Below are 17578 nucleotides of genomic sequence, written 5' to 3'. Positions count from 1 at the left end.
CTTCCTCGGTGTTTCTGGCTGACGTGTAATGTATTTGTCTGGTTTTCAAGGCCGCCGAGACTTGGACCCAATTTGACTTGGACCTTATGATGATTGGGGGAACGCGGTCTTTGGTGTCCGGGGCTGGTGGCTGGTTTGGCGTCGGTTCGACTGGGCGAGTCGTCGGGGGTTGTTCCTTGCTTGTCCCTGGCTGCGCCGGGGGAACCGCGCGCTTCGCCGGGGGGCTCGTAGTCTGACTGGGATTGGCGTGGAATGGCGGTTGTTTTTTGAGCGGAGGGAATTCCACCGAGTTCCTCCTTTTCTTTTGTGTGGCCGATGCGGACGTGTCCATGGGCGTGTCGGGGGTTGGTGCGGGGGTGGTGTTTGGTTGTGGGGTTGGGGTGATGTCGGGTTTGCCTACCTTGGCGAGTACCTTGTCTGAGGTTTCCTGGAGCTTCCTGGTCATCTCCTCCTGGGTTTTCTGCGCCTCCCGCATTTCGCTGATGGTTCTCTGCAGATCGGAATTTTGTTGAATAACTTCGTTTATCCTCGAACGAAGGATCTTGTTTTCTGCAGCCAGTTTACTACTGTACTCTGCCAAATCATTGTAGGATGGTTTGGCGGGCTTTTTGTTTACGGGGCTGCGAGACCTTTTTCCGTCGTCCGAAGACGCCGGGGTATCCTCCGGGTCGGAAATCGGATCTTTACGATCCATCGTGCGGCCTGCCGGCCGAGGTTCTGCTCGGGCGGTCGTTTCTCGGAGCAGGTAGATTTCCACTGGGTTAATCCTTTTAATGCACTCGTAATCACTAACTGTCGCGTACACGTCCTCTCTCTTCGGAGGTTCACTTTACTATACACGAGATACGTAGATATATCGAACTCTACGACAATGTACACAACGAAGATGGACACTCCGTCAACATTGATTTTTGAGTCAACCGATCCCGCCAGACTTTCCAAGAAAATGCTGGCGGTATTTTTAAAAAATTTATTCAGGTAAGTCTGTCACCTCCATTGCCTTGTTTTTCATAATTTACTAAAAATCTATCAAATTGTCATAGGTATGGGAGGAAAGAGGTGAAGATTGTGAACAAGAGAGTTCATTTGTATTTGAAATATTCACCGAAAAATCAAACGATTCAGGGAAAATTAAAAAATCTTCCCGTCCGATACCTGAGAGTGGCGGCCGATGACGAGGAAGAATTACAATTATTATTGAAGGGGATGCGTGAATTCTCGGACGTCAATTTTTATGCGGCTGCCATAGAACAGGACGAACCCGTACCGGCTAAAAAATTCAAGCCGGCTTCGGAAGAAGAGAAAATAAAAATTCTGGAAAACAGAATTTTAAAATCAGCCACCACTACGACGACGACCACCACCACTCCCACTACCAGCAAAGTTGAAGATTTTTGCTTCATTTTAAACGATGACGCGGACGAGTTTGAAAGTCAAAAATTTAGTGTAGTTAGTAAATAAAAATAATAAAAAAATATTCGAGTTATAACTTGTTTAATTTTTCCATCACATGATAAAAATAATATTATGGTTAAAGTTAATAAAACAACAAGTTCATTTTTTAAGATAATTTTTATTAATATACCAATTTCTCAGCAATAGTACATTCTCTTTGGCACAATTAGAGGAATTATAAAAGTGATTATTACAATGAAAATTATACTGGTTATTTTCTTTTAAATTTTTTAAATTTGGACATCCAATGTCATGTAAATCGACAATATCATTGTAATAAAGCAGTGATTTTAACCGGTTTACCTTACAACTGCCTTTAACATAAATATAGTTATTTTGTACAACGTTTCCAATAAAACTAACTATACATTCTTGAGCTAGACAGGTCTCATCTTTTTTTTCATCAGGATAGTCCGTGGACACGATTCGTGGTCTTCAAAAGATGATTTCTAATTTCACCTGTGAACCAGTTATAAGGACAAGGTGTTTTCACCATTCTATGAAACACTTCTCCGCTGGACACGTTTATTATTGCGATTTCTTTAACGATATAACCGCTCTGTTTATACTGAAATACTTGAACGTCGAGGATAAACATTTTTTAGATGTTTTATGAGCACTACTAATTTGCAACTGAATCTTCCTCACACCTACGCAACATTATTTATATCTATCCAACTATTGTGTTTGTCATCAAACCCCAACCACTTTACAAACACTATCGCGTTTTCTTTTGAGAATTTTTTCAACTAGGTAAACGTCTGGAAACTTTACTTTTTGCAATTGTTCGTTGTAAAATCCACCGAGAATATTTTGATTATTTTCATCTTTTAATAAATACGTAGTGGGATTGGTTAGTTGAACTTTATCTACCGTAAAAATTTCCGTTGACCAATTTTGTATTAAGATTTGTCATTTTTATTCGATTAAACACCGTTTCCAATAGCTTTTTTTTCGTGCTTCTTTGTAACATCGGCCGGTTTCATTTTAATTACGCTGTGATGTTTATTATTGTAGTTTCTAACAATTTCCGATAATATGTCGATCCATTTATAGTTTCCTCGTAGACTAAACTCTTTCCACATTATATTTTTTATGGTACGGTTCACTCTTTCCACTATAGCGGCCTTTTTCTCGCTAAATACATTATAATGATTGATATGATATTTTTTCATTAAATTTTGAAAGTCTTTGTTGAAAAATTCAGCTCCAGCGTCAGTTTGAAAATTTTTTGGTTTTTTGGTGGACTTTCAAATTGTTTTCATAGCTCTCGTCACTTCCGCTCCCGACTTATTTTTTACATTTAGCGCCCAAACAAATTTAGTAAAACAATTTATTACAATTAGTATGTATTTGTATCCATGATTTTGTTTTGCGTACGGAATCATTTCGATAAGGTCAGCTTGAAACAGATCATATAAAGATTTAATTATAGTTTTTCTACGTTTAAAGTTTATACGAGCAGGTTTATGAAGTTCCTCGACAACTTGTCGCTTGGCAACCGTAATAAATTTCGACGGCTTCATTCTATAATATCAGCTTCGCGCAATTCTTCAATTAGCGAATTTATCTCATTTAAGTGACCGTCCCAATAAATGTAATCTTTTTTATTGGGTGTCACTTCCATTGTTGTCATTAAACCCTTTCCCCCAGTTATTGTTGGTGCAATAATATTTTTATATTTTCCGTCAATTTGAGCATTGGATTTATAATGTCTTTTGTGAGCGTTCGTTTTGCATACAATTTGTTTATAATTTTCCCTGTCTTGTTCGTTAAATAAACTATTATTAGGATACTTTTTAAATAACAATTCGTATAAACCTTGAGTACCTCTGTACCGTTTACCTTGAACATAAATATCTGATCCTTGAATATCTAGTTGTGAGTTACCAATAAAAAATTTTTCAGTACTTTTATCTATTCTAACGCCATACTTGTGATCAAACTCTCTATTTTCGGTATCTTCGTAAATTTCTCGAATATATTTCCGTGGTAATGGAACGTATTGATCCAAATATTCAATAAAAGACACTTGTCGGATATCTTCAAATCGACTAGTAGATTCCTTGTCTACGTTTACTACGTTGTCTTCATAATCTGAATCAATTTCATCTATAGTTCATTGTTTCATTTCACTCGGTGAATCGTAATTACTAATAGGAGTCGAATTAAATGATAACCGTCTAGGCAATATTTTTCGTTTCTTTTGAATTACTGATAGTGGTAAAGTTTGTTCTTCTGCTGTGGCGGCGGCGGTGGCGGCGGGCTCCTCCACTTTTACGGGAGGATGATACTTTGGAGTAGTTTGTGTTACATCACTTACTAGAGTCGTCGTCATCGTCGTTGCTGGCGTTGTTGTTGTTGAATTTTGCAAAGAAGACTCGATATTTTTTAATCGTTTTGTAATAGGCTTAAACATTGTCTCTTGCATCATTTCACCATGTTTTAATTCTTCAAATTTTTTTCTTTTATCCTTACGTTTAGAAATTAATCGTTTTTTCAAAACTTTATCATTTTGTTGACTGATCATAGCGCTCGATATCACCGTCTATAGCAAGTTACGTTCTGAATGTAGAACAACTAGTGAATAACCTTTATAGGAACAGCTCTCTCTGATCAGGTGTAAACAACTTTTGATCGGGGACCTAAACAGCTCCTGAACAGGTCTAAAACAGCTCTTGATCAGGTCTAAACAGCTTCTGAACAGGTCTAAACAGCTCCTGAACAGGTCGAAACAGCTTCGCCGCCGCGATAGGACGATTAGAAATGTATGAAGCGATCAAATGTTTTCCTATATCGACCTCCTTGGTTAATATCGCAGTCTTTAAATATAATTAGGAAACTAAACGCTTCGTTCCAGCATAAAGCACACATTTCTTTAAAACATTCAAAAGTCATATCGGTACCGATATGACCGTTGTATATGTGTTTCAAATTTAAATCGTCTTATAAGATGTTTAGGTATTTTAGCATACGTTTTATTTATGTCAAACGTATGCTAAAATACCTAAACATCTTATAAGACGATTTAAATTTGAAACACATATACAACGGTCATATCGGTACCGATATGACTTTTGAATGTTTTAAAGAAATGTGTGCTTTATGCTGGAACGAAGCGTTTAGTTTCCTAATTATATTTAAAGACTGCGATATTAACCAAGGAGGTCGATATAGGAAAACATTTGATCGCTTCATACATTTCTAATCGTCCTATCGCGGCGGCGAAGCTGTTTCGACCTGTTCAGGAGCTGTTTAGACCTGTTCAGAAGCTGTTTAGACCTGATCGAGAGCTGTTTTAGACCTGTTCAGGAGCTGTTTAGGTCCCCGATCAAAAGTTGTTTACACCTGATCAGAGAGAGCTGTTCCTATAAAGGTTATTCACTAGTGGTTCTACATTCAGAACGTAACTTGCTATAGACAGTGATATCGAGCGCTATGATCAGTCAACAAAATGATAAAGTTTTGAAAAAACGATTAATTTCTAAACGTAAGGATAAAAGAAAAAAATTTGAAGAATTAAAACATGGTGAAATGATGCAAGAGACAATGTTTAAGCCTATTACAAAACGATTAAAAAATATCGAGTCTTCTTTGCAAAATTCAACAACAACAACGCCAGCAACGACGACGACGACGACTCTAGTAAGTGTATATATATATATATATATATATATATATATATATATATATATATATATATATATATATATATATATATATATATATATATATATATATATATATATATATATATATATATATATATATATATATATATATATATATATATATATATATATATTATACAAGGAACGTTTCCAAAGTTGCTGGAATTGTTCTATAATCAATAGATGAAAAGAATTTACAATTTTAACGATTCGAATCGACAATTTTCGGTAAAAAAGGAAAAACTGTATCTTTGTCAAGCCGTAAATACTAAAAAAACGACAGTTATTTTCTAATTTCTTAGGGATAAGGATGTATAATAATACAAAATCTGCAGGTTAACCTACAGTTCTATGAATTATGTAAATAAAGACTCAATTGGTCAGAGTTTTTGATGTAGTAGCCGAGTACTGCGAGCATTGAATTGTGAAATATCAGCTCCCACTCAACGCATTAAACGAATCCGACAACTTTCTAATGCTTCTTAAATGTTATAAATAACCATTCATAATATCTTTGGTACTTTCTGTGTAAGTAGGTTTATCTTAAAAAAAGTAAAGTAAAAATAAAAAATAGTAAAGGTTGTTCACGGTTTGGTACACATATTTTTATACGATACCTCCCAAAGCTTTTTTTGTTGAGATTATGTGGTGAGTATAGGGTAATTAAAATTATAAACTCTCTTAATGTAAAGCGAGTTGACTACGTAACGTGATCTCATTAGATGTTCGACTGATATGGACGCCTTTTCGTAGGACTGTTTTTGTTACCAAGAAAGACGCAACAGCATCTCAAAAAGTACTAATTTTCTTTCTGTGGACAGAAATTGCGAAAAACATTGCTGACAGGTGAATGACCATTCGTCAAAGTACTGCGCGCTAAGGGATAGCTATTCAAGTTCGTGACATCTTGCATGATTGTTTGGGTTTAGACTTAGGGTGTCAAGGTGGCTGGAACCAGAACAGAAATTCAATACTTCTGATATGGTCTAACTTCCAGTAGCAATTTTGGTAACGAATAGTACCAACTGTAGAAAGTCAATGCAAAGAATGGCACACACCTGAAGATGGTCCTCTACTTAAGGCGCCTGCAGTTCCATCTGTCTGGAAAGGTAATGCCTACTGTATTCTGGGATGGCAAAGGGATTATTTTTACGGATTATCAACAAAACACGACCTTGTTGCAACAGGATAATGCAAGACCACACACTGCAAGAAAAATAAATTATGTTTTAAAAATTGGTTTTGTGGCTTGAAAAATTGGTTTTGAGGTTTAAAGAATTGATTTTGTGGCTTGAAAAATTGATTTTGGGGTTTAAAGAATTGATTTTGTGGCATTTGATGGGATTGTCCGAATGGTAAATTTTGCTGTCTAAAGGGTTGATTTGGCTGTCTAAAAGATTGATTTATCAGATTACTCGATATTTGATTATTATAATTTAATGGTTTCTGCATATTATGTCGTGTAGACGTACTATTTTGGAGATAAGTATTTTTAAAATGTGTTTGACTTGTTAATATTTCATAATTATTAATAGTATCTATAGCTTGATCCAAAGTCTGAGGATTGGGAACTATAAGTAACGTTCTCAATTCATTAGGAATGTTTGCTAAAAGATTTTGTGTAGCGGTTAATTCATTTTGAGAAATTAATATCGATCTAGCTTCAGCGTTTTCGATTTCTGAACATATCTTAGTATTAATTTTAGTGACTAAGGCTTTGAGTTTTTGAATGTAGTCATGAATAGAATCATTTTTCCTCGATGAAAATATTAATTGTTGTTGAACGTTAGTACGAGTGATCGGATCACTAAATTTCTGAATTAAAGCTGATTTTATCTCGGGCCAGGTTCTAAGGTCTAGTCGAGTTAAAAGAAAATCTTCGGCTGTACCTATAATTTTTGATTTTATTGCCAAGATAACATATTCCTGCTGTGGTTGATCATTATTAAAATATCTTACATAGAAAGTATCAATTTGGTTAAGGAAAAATTCTAAACGTGACGGCGTACCATCGAAGTTTTTTAATAGAGAAACAGTTGATCTCAAAGCGTCGGCCATATTGTTAATTTCACTAATAGTTAAATCTAAGCTAGTTTCTAAAGTATCCGTAAGAGTAGGATTATTTTCTTCACTTACACAATGCAACAAAGAAATACCAGAATATAATTCGTCTATTTGATTACTACGTGATTGATTATTTTCCGCACTATTTATTCTTCTAGAATAAGTAATATCGCTTAGCCTATTTTTAAATTTCCTCATGAAATATCATAAAATCTTTTACAAATTCTTAACTAACAGGAGTCACAACTATAAGGAACAGTTTAGTAAACGCACTTACAATTATATGTTCCTAGTCTCGTTCCTGTATCAAATGGTCACGTCCAGTTGAGAAGCTGCACTTTCCCAAGAACGATGCCGTTTGTAGTGGACGCTGGCTCAGGCTAGTTCGTCCTACTGGCTATCGAAATGGCGTACCAATGATTGATGTTGCCAGGAGCCCCAAGTGCCCCGTGTAACGATGATGTTTTGAAATCTTTTTCTTAACTGTTGAAACAGAAGTGTATCACGATCCCTTTTGCGATACACTGATGATCCAAACTGGCGTTTCAGCACATTAATCGCGAAGAAACTTTCGAGAAGTACAATGCACTGACAATCCAAAAACGGTAATCCAGCGCACTAATATCGAGTAAATTTTCGAAAACACACCGAAAAGGATCCTACCGACTGCGCCAATTTTATTTCTGTCCGTAAAACTTGTATTTTTAAAAACGATTTTTTATTCAATACGAGCGTTTACAGGCAGCGTTACGACAAGAAGCGACTTAAGAAACTGAATAAGCACATGCACAATACTTGTATTTATAGTATATAATAGCTGAATAAGCTTATCCTTATCGAATGCGTTCTTATTATTATATGGGTCATCATAAATAGATATATAACTCACCAATCGCAATAAAATCTGCTATGAGTCGAATCTCCTCTTTGTTTCGATAATAGCCGTGATAAACTACTAATTAATGCGAAATGAAAAACTGTCTCAAAATTGTTAATGTGATTAGAGAGATTATTGTTGTCGTCGTCGTCGTAATCATTGGTTATATCGGTGGGAAGCATCAATAAATTAACCGTTCTTAAATAAGAGAATTGACTTAAACACGCCGGTACAATTTCCCGCTTTTCTAATGAGAAAACGTTTATGGAAATATTATTTATTTCTTCAAACTTTTTTATGTCTTTTAATTTGATGGGAAATTCAATGCCATCGTATTTTAAAACTTCACTGAGGATACGAATAGGTAATACGCGGATTTTGATTTGTACGACAAGGATGTAGCGCGGCAACGATAGACCAAAGAAAACAATATTCATCGTTATTTTGAATATTAAGAACAGCTTTTTTATTAATAATAAATTTTGGCATCGATACATAAGTTGAAAGACCGATATTTATCGGTGTATAATTATTAATGTTAACTTTTAATTGTAGAATCCGGTGAAGAGCCCAACCAGAATCCCTATCTTCAAAATCTTCTAATTTTGTTAATATATTATTTTTAATATAATTACTATAAAATTCTTTCTTTTGGTGGAAAAATGTTTTTCGTCGATTTCGCCCGTTTGCGGTTTTACAAAATCTGCAAGAAATATTACGTTAATTTTAATTAGGGACTCCCGAAGGGCTTTTTTTATTTGACAAGAGAATGATCTAAACGCCTTGCTAATAAATATTATAGGATCTTTAATATCTAAATTAACTATTGCTCCCGTTTTAATACGATTTTTAAGGCAAGACTCGTTATCAACCCAAATTAATTTTGCATTATTTTTTTTAACTGTTTTATGATGTTTGAATTGTTCTTTGAAATTTTTTAAAAGACTTAAATTTGATTCTATTTTTGCAACCGCTTTTCTGTCTGTCGACGATGACGATGATACACTTTTTAAATATTTTTTCAAAATTAAAATGTTTCTGTTCAGAAATTTTATCCACTTGCAATATTCATGTTTTGTTTTAATTAACTCGCCAACTTCTTTAATTTTCAGCAGCGTTTTTTCACTCAACTCACTGATTTCAGACATTTTTACGTATACGCAGCAGACTTTTTTGTCTATTCTAATAGACGCGTATGTGATAAATAATATCACTTTGTAGAATTTTACCGCTTTTATCGGATAGCGGGGTTACTGTCAAAACTATTATGTTTTGCCCAATTGATAAATATAACGTGATCGCTTTTAATATTATGAATACACTGTGTTATTATCGTGCTGACGAAGTGGAAATTTTAGGATAGATAATAATTAAAAAAATAAATGCATTTCATTCATTGGTGATGTTTATGGATGCGTTTGTCGGTGGTGTATTCCAGGATTTCAGCAGGTTGTAGAGCTGGATAACCTGCTGAAGTTGGTGTGCGGGGATGGGTTCGGGACTCGGGCTTGGGGCAGGCGGTGTGGAGGTGGCTCCGGCGTAGGACATCGGTCGGTTGGACTTCGGTGGCGTGGCAGCTGTTGCAGCCTTGGCGGGGGGTGGAATTTTGGGTGGCGGTCTTGACGGGCATATCCTCGCGTTCGCTGTGTGATCGCCTCGGCAGTTAGCGCAGCGGCCGGGGGTGTTTTTCGGTTTTTTACAGGTTTCTGTCCTGTGCCCTGCACCACATTTTACACACTTCGGCGGCGCCGTGCATTTTCCCTGATTGTGCCCGAAGAGTTGGCAATTGTGGCATTGCGTCACCTCGTGTCGTTGCTTGAGTGCTTCGGGTTTGATTTTTAAACTGACGAAGTATTGTAGCTGGTAAATGTGTTTCTCCTCTCTCGGGAGAACCACCAGGACCATGCCCATTGGTACCCTTTTGTCGTGGGCCAACTTTGTCATTCTACGTACCTTCGACGGGTGGTACCCCAGGGCCTTGAGTTCTTCGGCGACGGTCTCCGAGTCGAGGGATTCGGGGATGCCTTTCAGGACCACGTGGAGGTTTCTTTCTTCTTTTAGCTGAAAGGAGTGGTATGGTATGCGGTTTTCCTCCAGAAACCTCGTGGCGTTGCGGTAATCTGCGGTGCTGCCTGGCTGTATCCTTATGCCTTCCTCGGTGTTTCTGGCTGACGTGTAATGTATTTGTCTGGTTTTCAAGGCCGCCGAGACTTGGACCCAATTTGACTTGGACCTTATGATGATGGGGGGAACGCGGTCTTTGGTGTCCGGGGCTGGTGGCTGGTTTGGCGTCGGTTCGACTGGGCGAGTCGTCGGGGGTTGTTCCTTGCTTGTCCCTGGCTGCGCCGGGGGAACCGCGCGCTTCGCCGGGGGGCTCGTAGTCTGACTGGGATTGGCGTGGAATGGCGGTTGTTTTTTGAGCGGAGGGAATTCCACCGAGTTCCTCCTTTTCTTTTGTGTGGCCGGTGCGGACGTGTCCATGGGCGTGTCGGGGGTTGGTGCGGGGGTGGTGTTTGGTTGTGGGGTTGGGGTGATGTCGGGTTTGCCTACCTTGGCGAGTACCTTGTCTGAGGTTTCCTGGAGCTTCCTGGTCATCTCCTCCTGGGTTTTCTGCGCCTCCCGCATTTCGCTGATGGTTCTCTGCAGATCGGAATTTTGTTGAATAACTTCGTTTATCCTCGAACGAAGGATCTTGTTTTCTGCAGCCAGTTTACTACTGTACTCTGCCAAATCATTGTAGGATGGTTTGGCGGGCTTTTTGTTTACGGGGCTGCGAGACCTTTTTCCGTCGTCCGAAGACGCCGGGGTATCCTCCGGGTCGGAAATCGGATCTTTACGATCCATCGTGCGGCCTGCCGGCCGAGGTTCTGCTCGGGCGGTCGTTTCTCGGAGCAGGTAGATTTCCACTGGGTTAATCCTTTTAATGCACTCGTAATCACTAACTGTCGCGTACACGTCCTCTCTCTTCGGAGGTTCACTTTACTATACACGAGGGTTCGCGGTTCGCGGTGAGGACCCGCCACCTTTCCCGGTGCCCCTCCTGGGACACCGCCTCACCATGGCAGGTGTCATTCGGGTGAGCAGGGCGAAGCCCTAAGCCAGACCCTCCTGACTCTCTACCGTTTTTGAGTGTCTGCTGTCGAGGTACCTCGATGCTTCGCTCTACTCCGTATTCCTGCGGAATACGGGATGTATCTGTGGAGAAAGTGTTGGTTGGTTGCGAGAAAATGAAATTTATGTGTCTTTAATTTGATGCCGACTATCCCGTTCAGTAAGAAAATTTTTCTTCTGTTCGGGATGCTCGGGTAACTCAAGGCTACTTACCTGGTGTCTTCTGAGTTCGGGAATGTCTTCTTATCCGCGATCTTGCTGTCATCCTGGTTCAGTTAGTATTCTTCTAGGCCTTTTGGCTGGCCTTGCTCCTTCAAGATCGTAATCCACTGCTCTTCTTAGTCCTCTGGATTCGTGCATCTCCGCTTTTTCGAAAGCTTTTATCGCTTTGTCCTTAATGAACTCTAACAGAGTGTTGAGTTTCAGATCTCTTCTGATATTTTCGTTTCTTACGTAGTATGGAGCTCCTACTGCCCACCTGATGATTTTGCTTTCGCAAGCTCTGAGCCTTTCCATGTAGGTTTTTGCCGCAAAGCCCCATGCAGTAGATGCATAGGTCAGTGTCGGTCTTATAACCGCCTTTATCAGCGTGACCTTGTTATTTAGGTTCATCTCGCTGTGTTTCCCTAAGATAGGGTATAGTTGGGTCGCCACTGCCCTGGTTTTGGCTATATTGTCCTCTATGTGCTGTTTAAACGTTAATCTTTTGTCGATCTTCACCCCGAGATATTTTACGGAGTCCTTCCACTCGATGTCCTCTCCGTTGAGGTTGAGTGTCTCGCGGGGACTTGTTCTTTTCTTCGTGATCAGCACTGCCTCCGTTTTGTTGGCGTTTATTTTTATTTTCCATTTGGTGCTCCATTTTTCCAAATCGTCGAGTGCTCTTTGCATTTTTCTCGTTACGTAATCTACGTTTGGTGACCTGAATGATAAGGCTGTATCATCTGCGTACAGTCCAAGTTCGGTTCCTTGGAGCTTCGGTACGTCGTGGGTAAATATCGTGTAGAGATGGGGAGATAGCACCGTTCCTTGTGGGACGCCTGCTTCCAAGAACCTCGGTTGCGATTTTTCTTGCCCTACTTTCACCTGGATCCTCCTGTTCGTCAAGTAGGAATCCGTCAGTTTGCAGATCCAGTTGGGGTATCCTATGGTCTTCATTTTTCCCACGAGTCCTTGTTTCCAGACTCGGTCGAAGGCTCTCTCTATGTCTAGTAATACCAATCCTGTTGCTTGTTTTCTTTCGATGCCTTCTGCGGCTTGTTCGACGAGTCTTAGAAGTTGCATTTCGGTGGAGTGTCCTGCCCTGAACCCGAACTGTTCTTCAGGTAGTACCTGCATTGCCTCCGTGAAGGTCTTAATTCTTGTGAGGATGGCTCTTTCGATGATCTTGCTCATGCTGCTTACTAGACTGATAGGCCTATAATTTTGCGGAAAGGTTCTGTTCTTTTTTGGTTTGGGAATCATAGTCACCGTGGCTTCCTTCCAGGCGTCGGGGAAGTACCTCAGCCTGAGGATTGCGTTGCCTATATTGGTGACTGCCACGAAACCTTTTCTTGGTAAGTTCTTTAACATTATGTTAGTCACTTGGTCCGGTCCTGGAGCTCTTCTCGTTCTGGAGTTCTTTATATGCGCGACTATTTCTTTAGGGGTTATTGGATCAGCGACTTCCTCACTGTCATCCTGTTCTCTAACCTCCCTTGCTGCTCTGGCCATTTTGCGTTCTATTTCTTCGGTTTCTTCGTTTTCTTCAGTGTTTGTTCTGCATTCGCGCTCCAGGCAGTCCGCGAATGCTTCCGCTTTTTCTAAGCTGGTATATGCTAGACCATTTTCTCCGTGTATTGGTGGAATCGTGGTCCTGGGATTCCGCAATACCTTTTGCATTCTCCACATAGTGTTGTCTCCGGTTGTGAGTTCTTCGGTTTTTCTTTTCCATTGTCTGTTTCTGTGCTCGCGTAGCATCTCCTTCAGTTGGTTAGATGCTCGGTTCAGGGCTATTCTGTTTTGCTCAGTTCTATTTCTCCAATAGATTCTCCTGAGTCTTCTCCGATCTCTGATTTTCCTGTCGATATGTGGAGGGAGTGGTCCGCCTATTCTTTTGTCTTTTTTGCGTATTTCGGTGGTCGTCGAGTCCTCGTAGGCCTGCAGGATCGTGCCTTCCAGGGTGGCGATCTCTTCGTCCAGGTCTTGTCTCGTTACGAGTCTTCTTGCCAGGCTAATTCTTTGTGCGCATTTCTCCTTGAACGCTTTCCAGTCCGTCCTTCTTACCTTGTACTTGCTTTCCGTTATTTCTTCGTCGTTCCCTAGTGTCAGCATCACTGGCATGTGATCTGACTGTCCTTCGTTCATCGTTGCTATGGCGTAGGGCATTCGCAGGTTCTTAATTATGGCTATGTCAATCACATCAGGGCGATGGTTTATATTGTCGGGATAATGGGTCGGCTCGTCCGGTCCGATGGCCGTTCCCCCATTTCTTGCTACCTCGGCTTCCAATATTCTTCCATTTGGACAGTACTGCCTGCTGTTCCAGCTTCTGGCGTGACTGTTGAAATCTCCTATTATTATTTGGGATTCTCTTCCCATCATTAGGGTAGCTATGTCTTCTGCCGTGATGTTGACAGTATTTTGCCTGTATACAGTGGTGATCTTGAGCGTGGTTCCGTCCCTCATATTCACTCTTACGGTGATGGCGTCCAGTCCGGTGTCTTGAATTCCTAAGTATTCGTGGTCTAGTGATTCCTTCACTAGTATCGCGATTCCTGCGTTTGCTCGGGCGTTTCCGTTTGGGCTATCTTTTCTGTATATGACGTAGTTGTGGAATCTGATGTTCGTCCCGCCTCTTATAAGTGTTTCTTGTAGCCCTAGTATGTCTACGTCATATTCTGCCAGATATTCTTCGATATCGGCTTTGTTGGCCCGTATGCCCCGTATGTTCCACGTTGTCGCTCTCAAGGACGTGGGCTTGATTTGTATGGCCATTTACTGGGGGGCTAATCTCAGTAAAATGGCTTGTAGCGACGCCAGGATAGTTGTAATGTCCTGTTGCTGCAGAGCAGGAGCCTGCCTGGGTGGTTGTGGTTCTTGCCTCTTGGGGGGAGCTTGGTTCCTTTGGATTTCTCTCCTCTTTTGTGCGTCGGTTTTGGGGACGCTGGGGCAACCCCTGTAGCTTGCTACATGGGGGCCGCCGCAGTTTTGGGCTCCGATGGAACGGTGCATTCCCGAGTGGGGTGGTCCTTGCCGCACTTGACGCACCTGTGTTGGAAGGTGCATCTGCTTTGGCCGTGGCCAACCTTTTGGCACCTATGGCATTGCGGTACCTCACTGGTTTTGTGTGGCTCCTCGAGCGTGACCTTTACGGAGCAAACGTTGGTAATGTTTTTTATGTTTTCATTGCTAGTTGTTACAATGAAGAACTCGGAGACCAGTTTCTCTCCTTTGTCGTCCCTCTTTTTCTTCAATAGCCGTACTACTTTGGCATCTTCTATACCTTGTGCCTTAAGGTCTTCCTCGATCTCCGTGAGGGGAAGTTCTTTAAAGAGGCCCTTTATGACCATCTTAGTTTTCTTCTCTTCTTTTAATGCGTACGTCTAGTACTCCGCATTGTGTGCGTTTAGGAACTTGATTAGGTTCCTGTAATCTTCGGTGGTCTCTGGGAACACCTTGATGCCGTCCTTCACGGACCTGGCCTTGTTGTATTTTATCCTGGCGTTTTTAATGGCGCCGGAGATGGCTGTCCAGTTATGTTTGGCATTTATAGTCACCGGGGGTATGGCAGGCTCCTTCCTTTCCTCTAGGTGGTGGGTCAATGCTTTATTGTTATGCCGTGGCCAGTTTGGCGGAGGTGGGTTAGGTGTTATTTCGTTCGTTTTGGGGGCGGGTTCCTCTCTTCTGCCTCCCTGCGTCCTTTTTTTCTTTCGTTTTTGGGTTTCCCAGTCTCCGACAACTGGGAAATCGTCATCACTTGTGGTGATTACTTTCTTCATGGGTGTCTTGCTGGACGGCCGGGGTGGTGGGGGTGGTGGCATTAAGTCTTTCTGCGCTTCTTGGCGCATCGAGGCCATTATGGCTCTCTTTTCGGCCCGTTCGGCCGCCAATTCTTCGAGAAGTTGCCCAATCTTTTGGTTTAGGTTCTCGACGGTTGCCATCATTTTTTGATTCTGTTCTTTCAGCTCACGGAAGTTAGCTTCTGCTCGCTCGGCCCTTAATTTTAATCGTTCCATTTTATCTCTTGTCTTGCTCCTATTTCGGACTTCTCCGTCCGAGGAATCCTCCATCTTGGTATTGTGCTCCTTGTTCCGCTCTTTGTTTCGGATTGTCGCACTGTTTTCACTGTCACTCGCGCTTTTGTCAATTTTTGAGCGCTTTAATTTTTGACTTACCTTTAGACGTTCCAGCTCCGTGGAAAGTCTCTATTTTCCCTCACTTTAACGTTTAATGTCCTAAGAAGGACAAGCGAATTCTTTGTAGACAGTTTCAGCGCTAAAAAGCACTTCCACTGCCGTTGGAACCGTTTATGCGGTTTAAGACACGTTCGCGGGCGTACTCTGCGCGATCACTAACACTCGTCGACAGATAATCTGACGACAACGAAACGACCACGACGAAGCGACGACTGCGACTACTATACACGAGATACGTAGATATATCGAACTCTACGACAATGTACACAACGAAGATGGACACTCCGTCAACATTGATTTTTGAGTCAACCGATCCCGCCAGACTTTCCAAGAAAATGCTGGCGGTATTTTTAAAAAATTTATTCAGGTAAGTCTGTCACCTCCATTGCCTTGTTTTTCATAATTTACTAAAAATCTATCAAATTGTCATAGGTATGGGAGGAAAGAGGTGAAGATTGTGAACAAGAGAGTTCATTTGTATTTGAAATATTCACCGAAAAATCAAACGATTCAGGGAAAATTAAAAAATCTTCCCGTCCGATACCTGAGAGTGGCGGCCGATGACGAGGAAGAATTACAATTATTATTGAAGGGGATGCGTGAATTCTCGGACGTCAATTTTTATGCGGCTGCCATAGAACAGGACGAACCCGTACCGGCTAAAAAATTCAAGCCGGCTTCGGAAGAAGAGAAAATAAAAATTCTGGAAAACAGAATTTTAAAATCAGCCACCACTACGACGACGACCACCACCACTCCCACTACCAGCAAAGTTGAAGATTTTTGCTTCATTTTAAACGATGACGCGGACGAGTTTGAAAGTCAAACATTTAGTGTAGTTAGTAAATAAAAATAATAAAAAAATATTCGAGTTATAACTTGTTTAATTTTTCCATCACATGATAAAAATAATATTATGGTTAAAGTTAATAAAACAACAAGTTCATTTTTTAAGATAATTTTTATTAATATACCAATTTCTCAGCAATAGTACATTCTCTTTGGCACAATTAGAGGAATTATAAAAGTGATTATTACAATGAAAATTATACTGGTTATTTTCTTTTAAATTTTTTAAATTTGGACATCCAATGTCATGTAAATCGACAATATCATTGTAATAAAGCAGTGATTTTAACCGGTTTACCTTACAACTGCCTTTAACATAAATATAGTTATTTTGTACAACGTTTCCAATAAAACTAACTATACATTCTTGAGCTAGACAGGTCTCATCTTTTTTTTTCATCAGGATAGTCCGTGGACACGATTCGTGGTCTTCAAAAGATGATTTCTAATTTCACCTGTGAACCAGTTATAAGGACAAGGTGTTTTCACCATTCTATGAAACACTTCTCCGCTGGACACGTTTATTATTGCGATTTCTTTAACGATATAACCGCTCTGTTTATACTGAAATCCTTGAACGTCGAGGATAAACATTTTTTAGATGTTTTATGAGCACTACTAATTTGCAACTGAATCTTCCTCACACCTACGCAACATTATTTATATCTATCCAACTATTGTGTTTGTCATCAAACCCCAACCACTTTACAAACACTTTATCGCGTTTTCTTTTGAGAATTTTTTCAACTAGGTAAACGTCTGGAAACTTTACTTTTTGCAATTGTTCGTTGTAAAATCCACCGAGAATATTTTGATTATTTTCATCTTTTAATAAATACGTAGTGGGATTGGTTAGTTGAACTTTATCTACCGTAAAAATTTCCGTTGACCAATTTTGTATTAAGATTTGTCATTTTTATTCGATTAAACACCGTTTCCAATAGCTTTTTTTTCGTGCTTCTTTGTAACATCGGCCGGTTTCATTTTAATTACGCTGTGATGTTTATTATTGTAGTTTCTAACAATTTCCGATAATATTCCGATAATATGTCCGATAATATGTCGATGTTTATAGTTTCCTCGTAGACTAAACTCTTTCCACATTATATTTTTTATGGTACGGTTCACTCTTTCCACTATAGCGGCCTTTTTCT

General features: G+C 40.1%; 2 protein-coding genes across 2 annotated transcripts; both read left to right on the top strand.

Annotated features, from left to right (window-relative positions):
• Window positions 1–404: 404 nt before the first annotated feature.
• On the top strand, window positions 405–7799 carry LOC132699576 (uncharacterized). Its single transcript, XM_060666370.1, has 3 exons — window positions 405–978; window positions 1044–1446; window positions 7740–7799. The coding sequence occupies exons 1-3, from the start codon at window positions 872–874 to the stop codon at window positions 7797–7799; spliced, it is 570 nt and encodes a 189-aa protein (XP_060522353.1). The 5' UTR covers window positions 405–871.
• An 8011-nt stretch (window positions 7800–15810) lies between these two features.
• On the top strand, window positions 15811–16441 carry LOC132699984 (uncharacterized). The gene is made up of 2 exons (XM_060667008.1): window positions 15811–15942; window positions 16008–16441. The coding sequence occupies exons 1-2, from the start codon at window positions 15836–15838 to the stop codon at window positions 16423–16425; spliced, it is 525 nt and encodes a 174-aa protein (XP_060522991.1). The 5' UTR covers window positions 15811–15835; the 3' UTR covers window positions 16426–16441.
• The last annotated feature ends 1137 nt before the right edge of the window (window positions 16442–17578 follow it).

The sequence above is a fragment of the Cylas formicarius genome, unplaced genomic scaffold, assembly GCF_029955315.1.
Source record: "Cylas formicarius isolate icCylForm1 unplaced genomic scaffold, icCylForm1.1 PGA_scaffold_3__17_contigs__length_32017465, whole genome shotgun sequence".
NCBI lineage: Eukaryota > Metazoa > Arthropoda > Insecta > Coleoptera > Brentidae > Cylas > Cylas formicarius.
This window is presented reverse-complemented; position numbering and strand designations above follow the sequence as displayed.

Coding starts and splice junctions, on each gene's coding strand:
- LOC132699576 (XM_060666370.1), top strand. CDS start 872: ATGTACACAACGAAGATGGACACTCCGTCAACATTGATTTTTGAGTCA. Junction 979..1,043: donor TTTTTAAAAAATTTATTCAG/GTAAGTCTGTCA, acceptor AAATTGTCATAG/GTATGGGAGGAAAGAGGTGA. Junction 1,447..7,739: donor TTGAAAGTCAAAAATTTAGT/GTAGTTAGTAAA, acceptor CTGGCGTTTCAG/CACATTAATCGCGAAGAAAC.
- LOC132699984 (XM_060667008.1), top strand. CDS start 15,836: ATGTACACAACGAAGATGGACACTCCGTCAACATTGATTTTTGAGTCA. Junction 15,943..16,007: donor TTTTTAAAAAATTTATTCAG/GTAAGTCTGTCA, acceptor AAATTGTCATAG/GTATGGGAGGAAAGAGGTGA.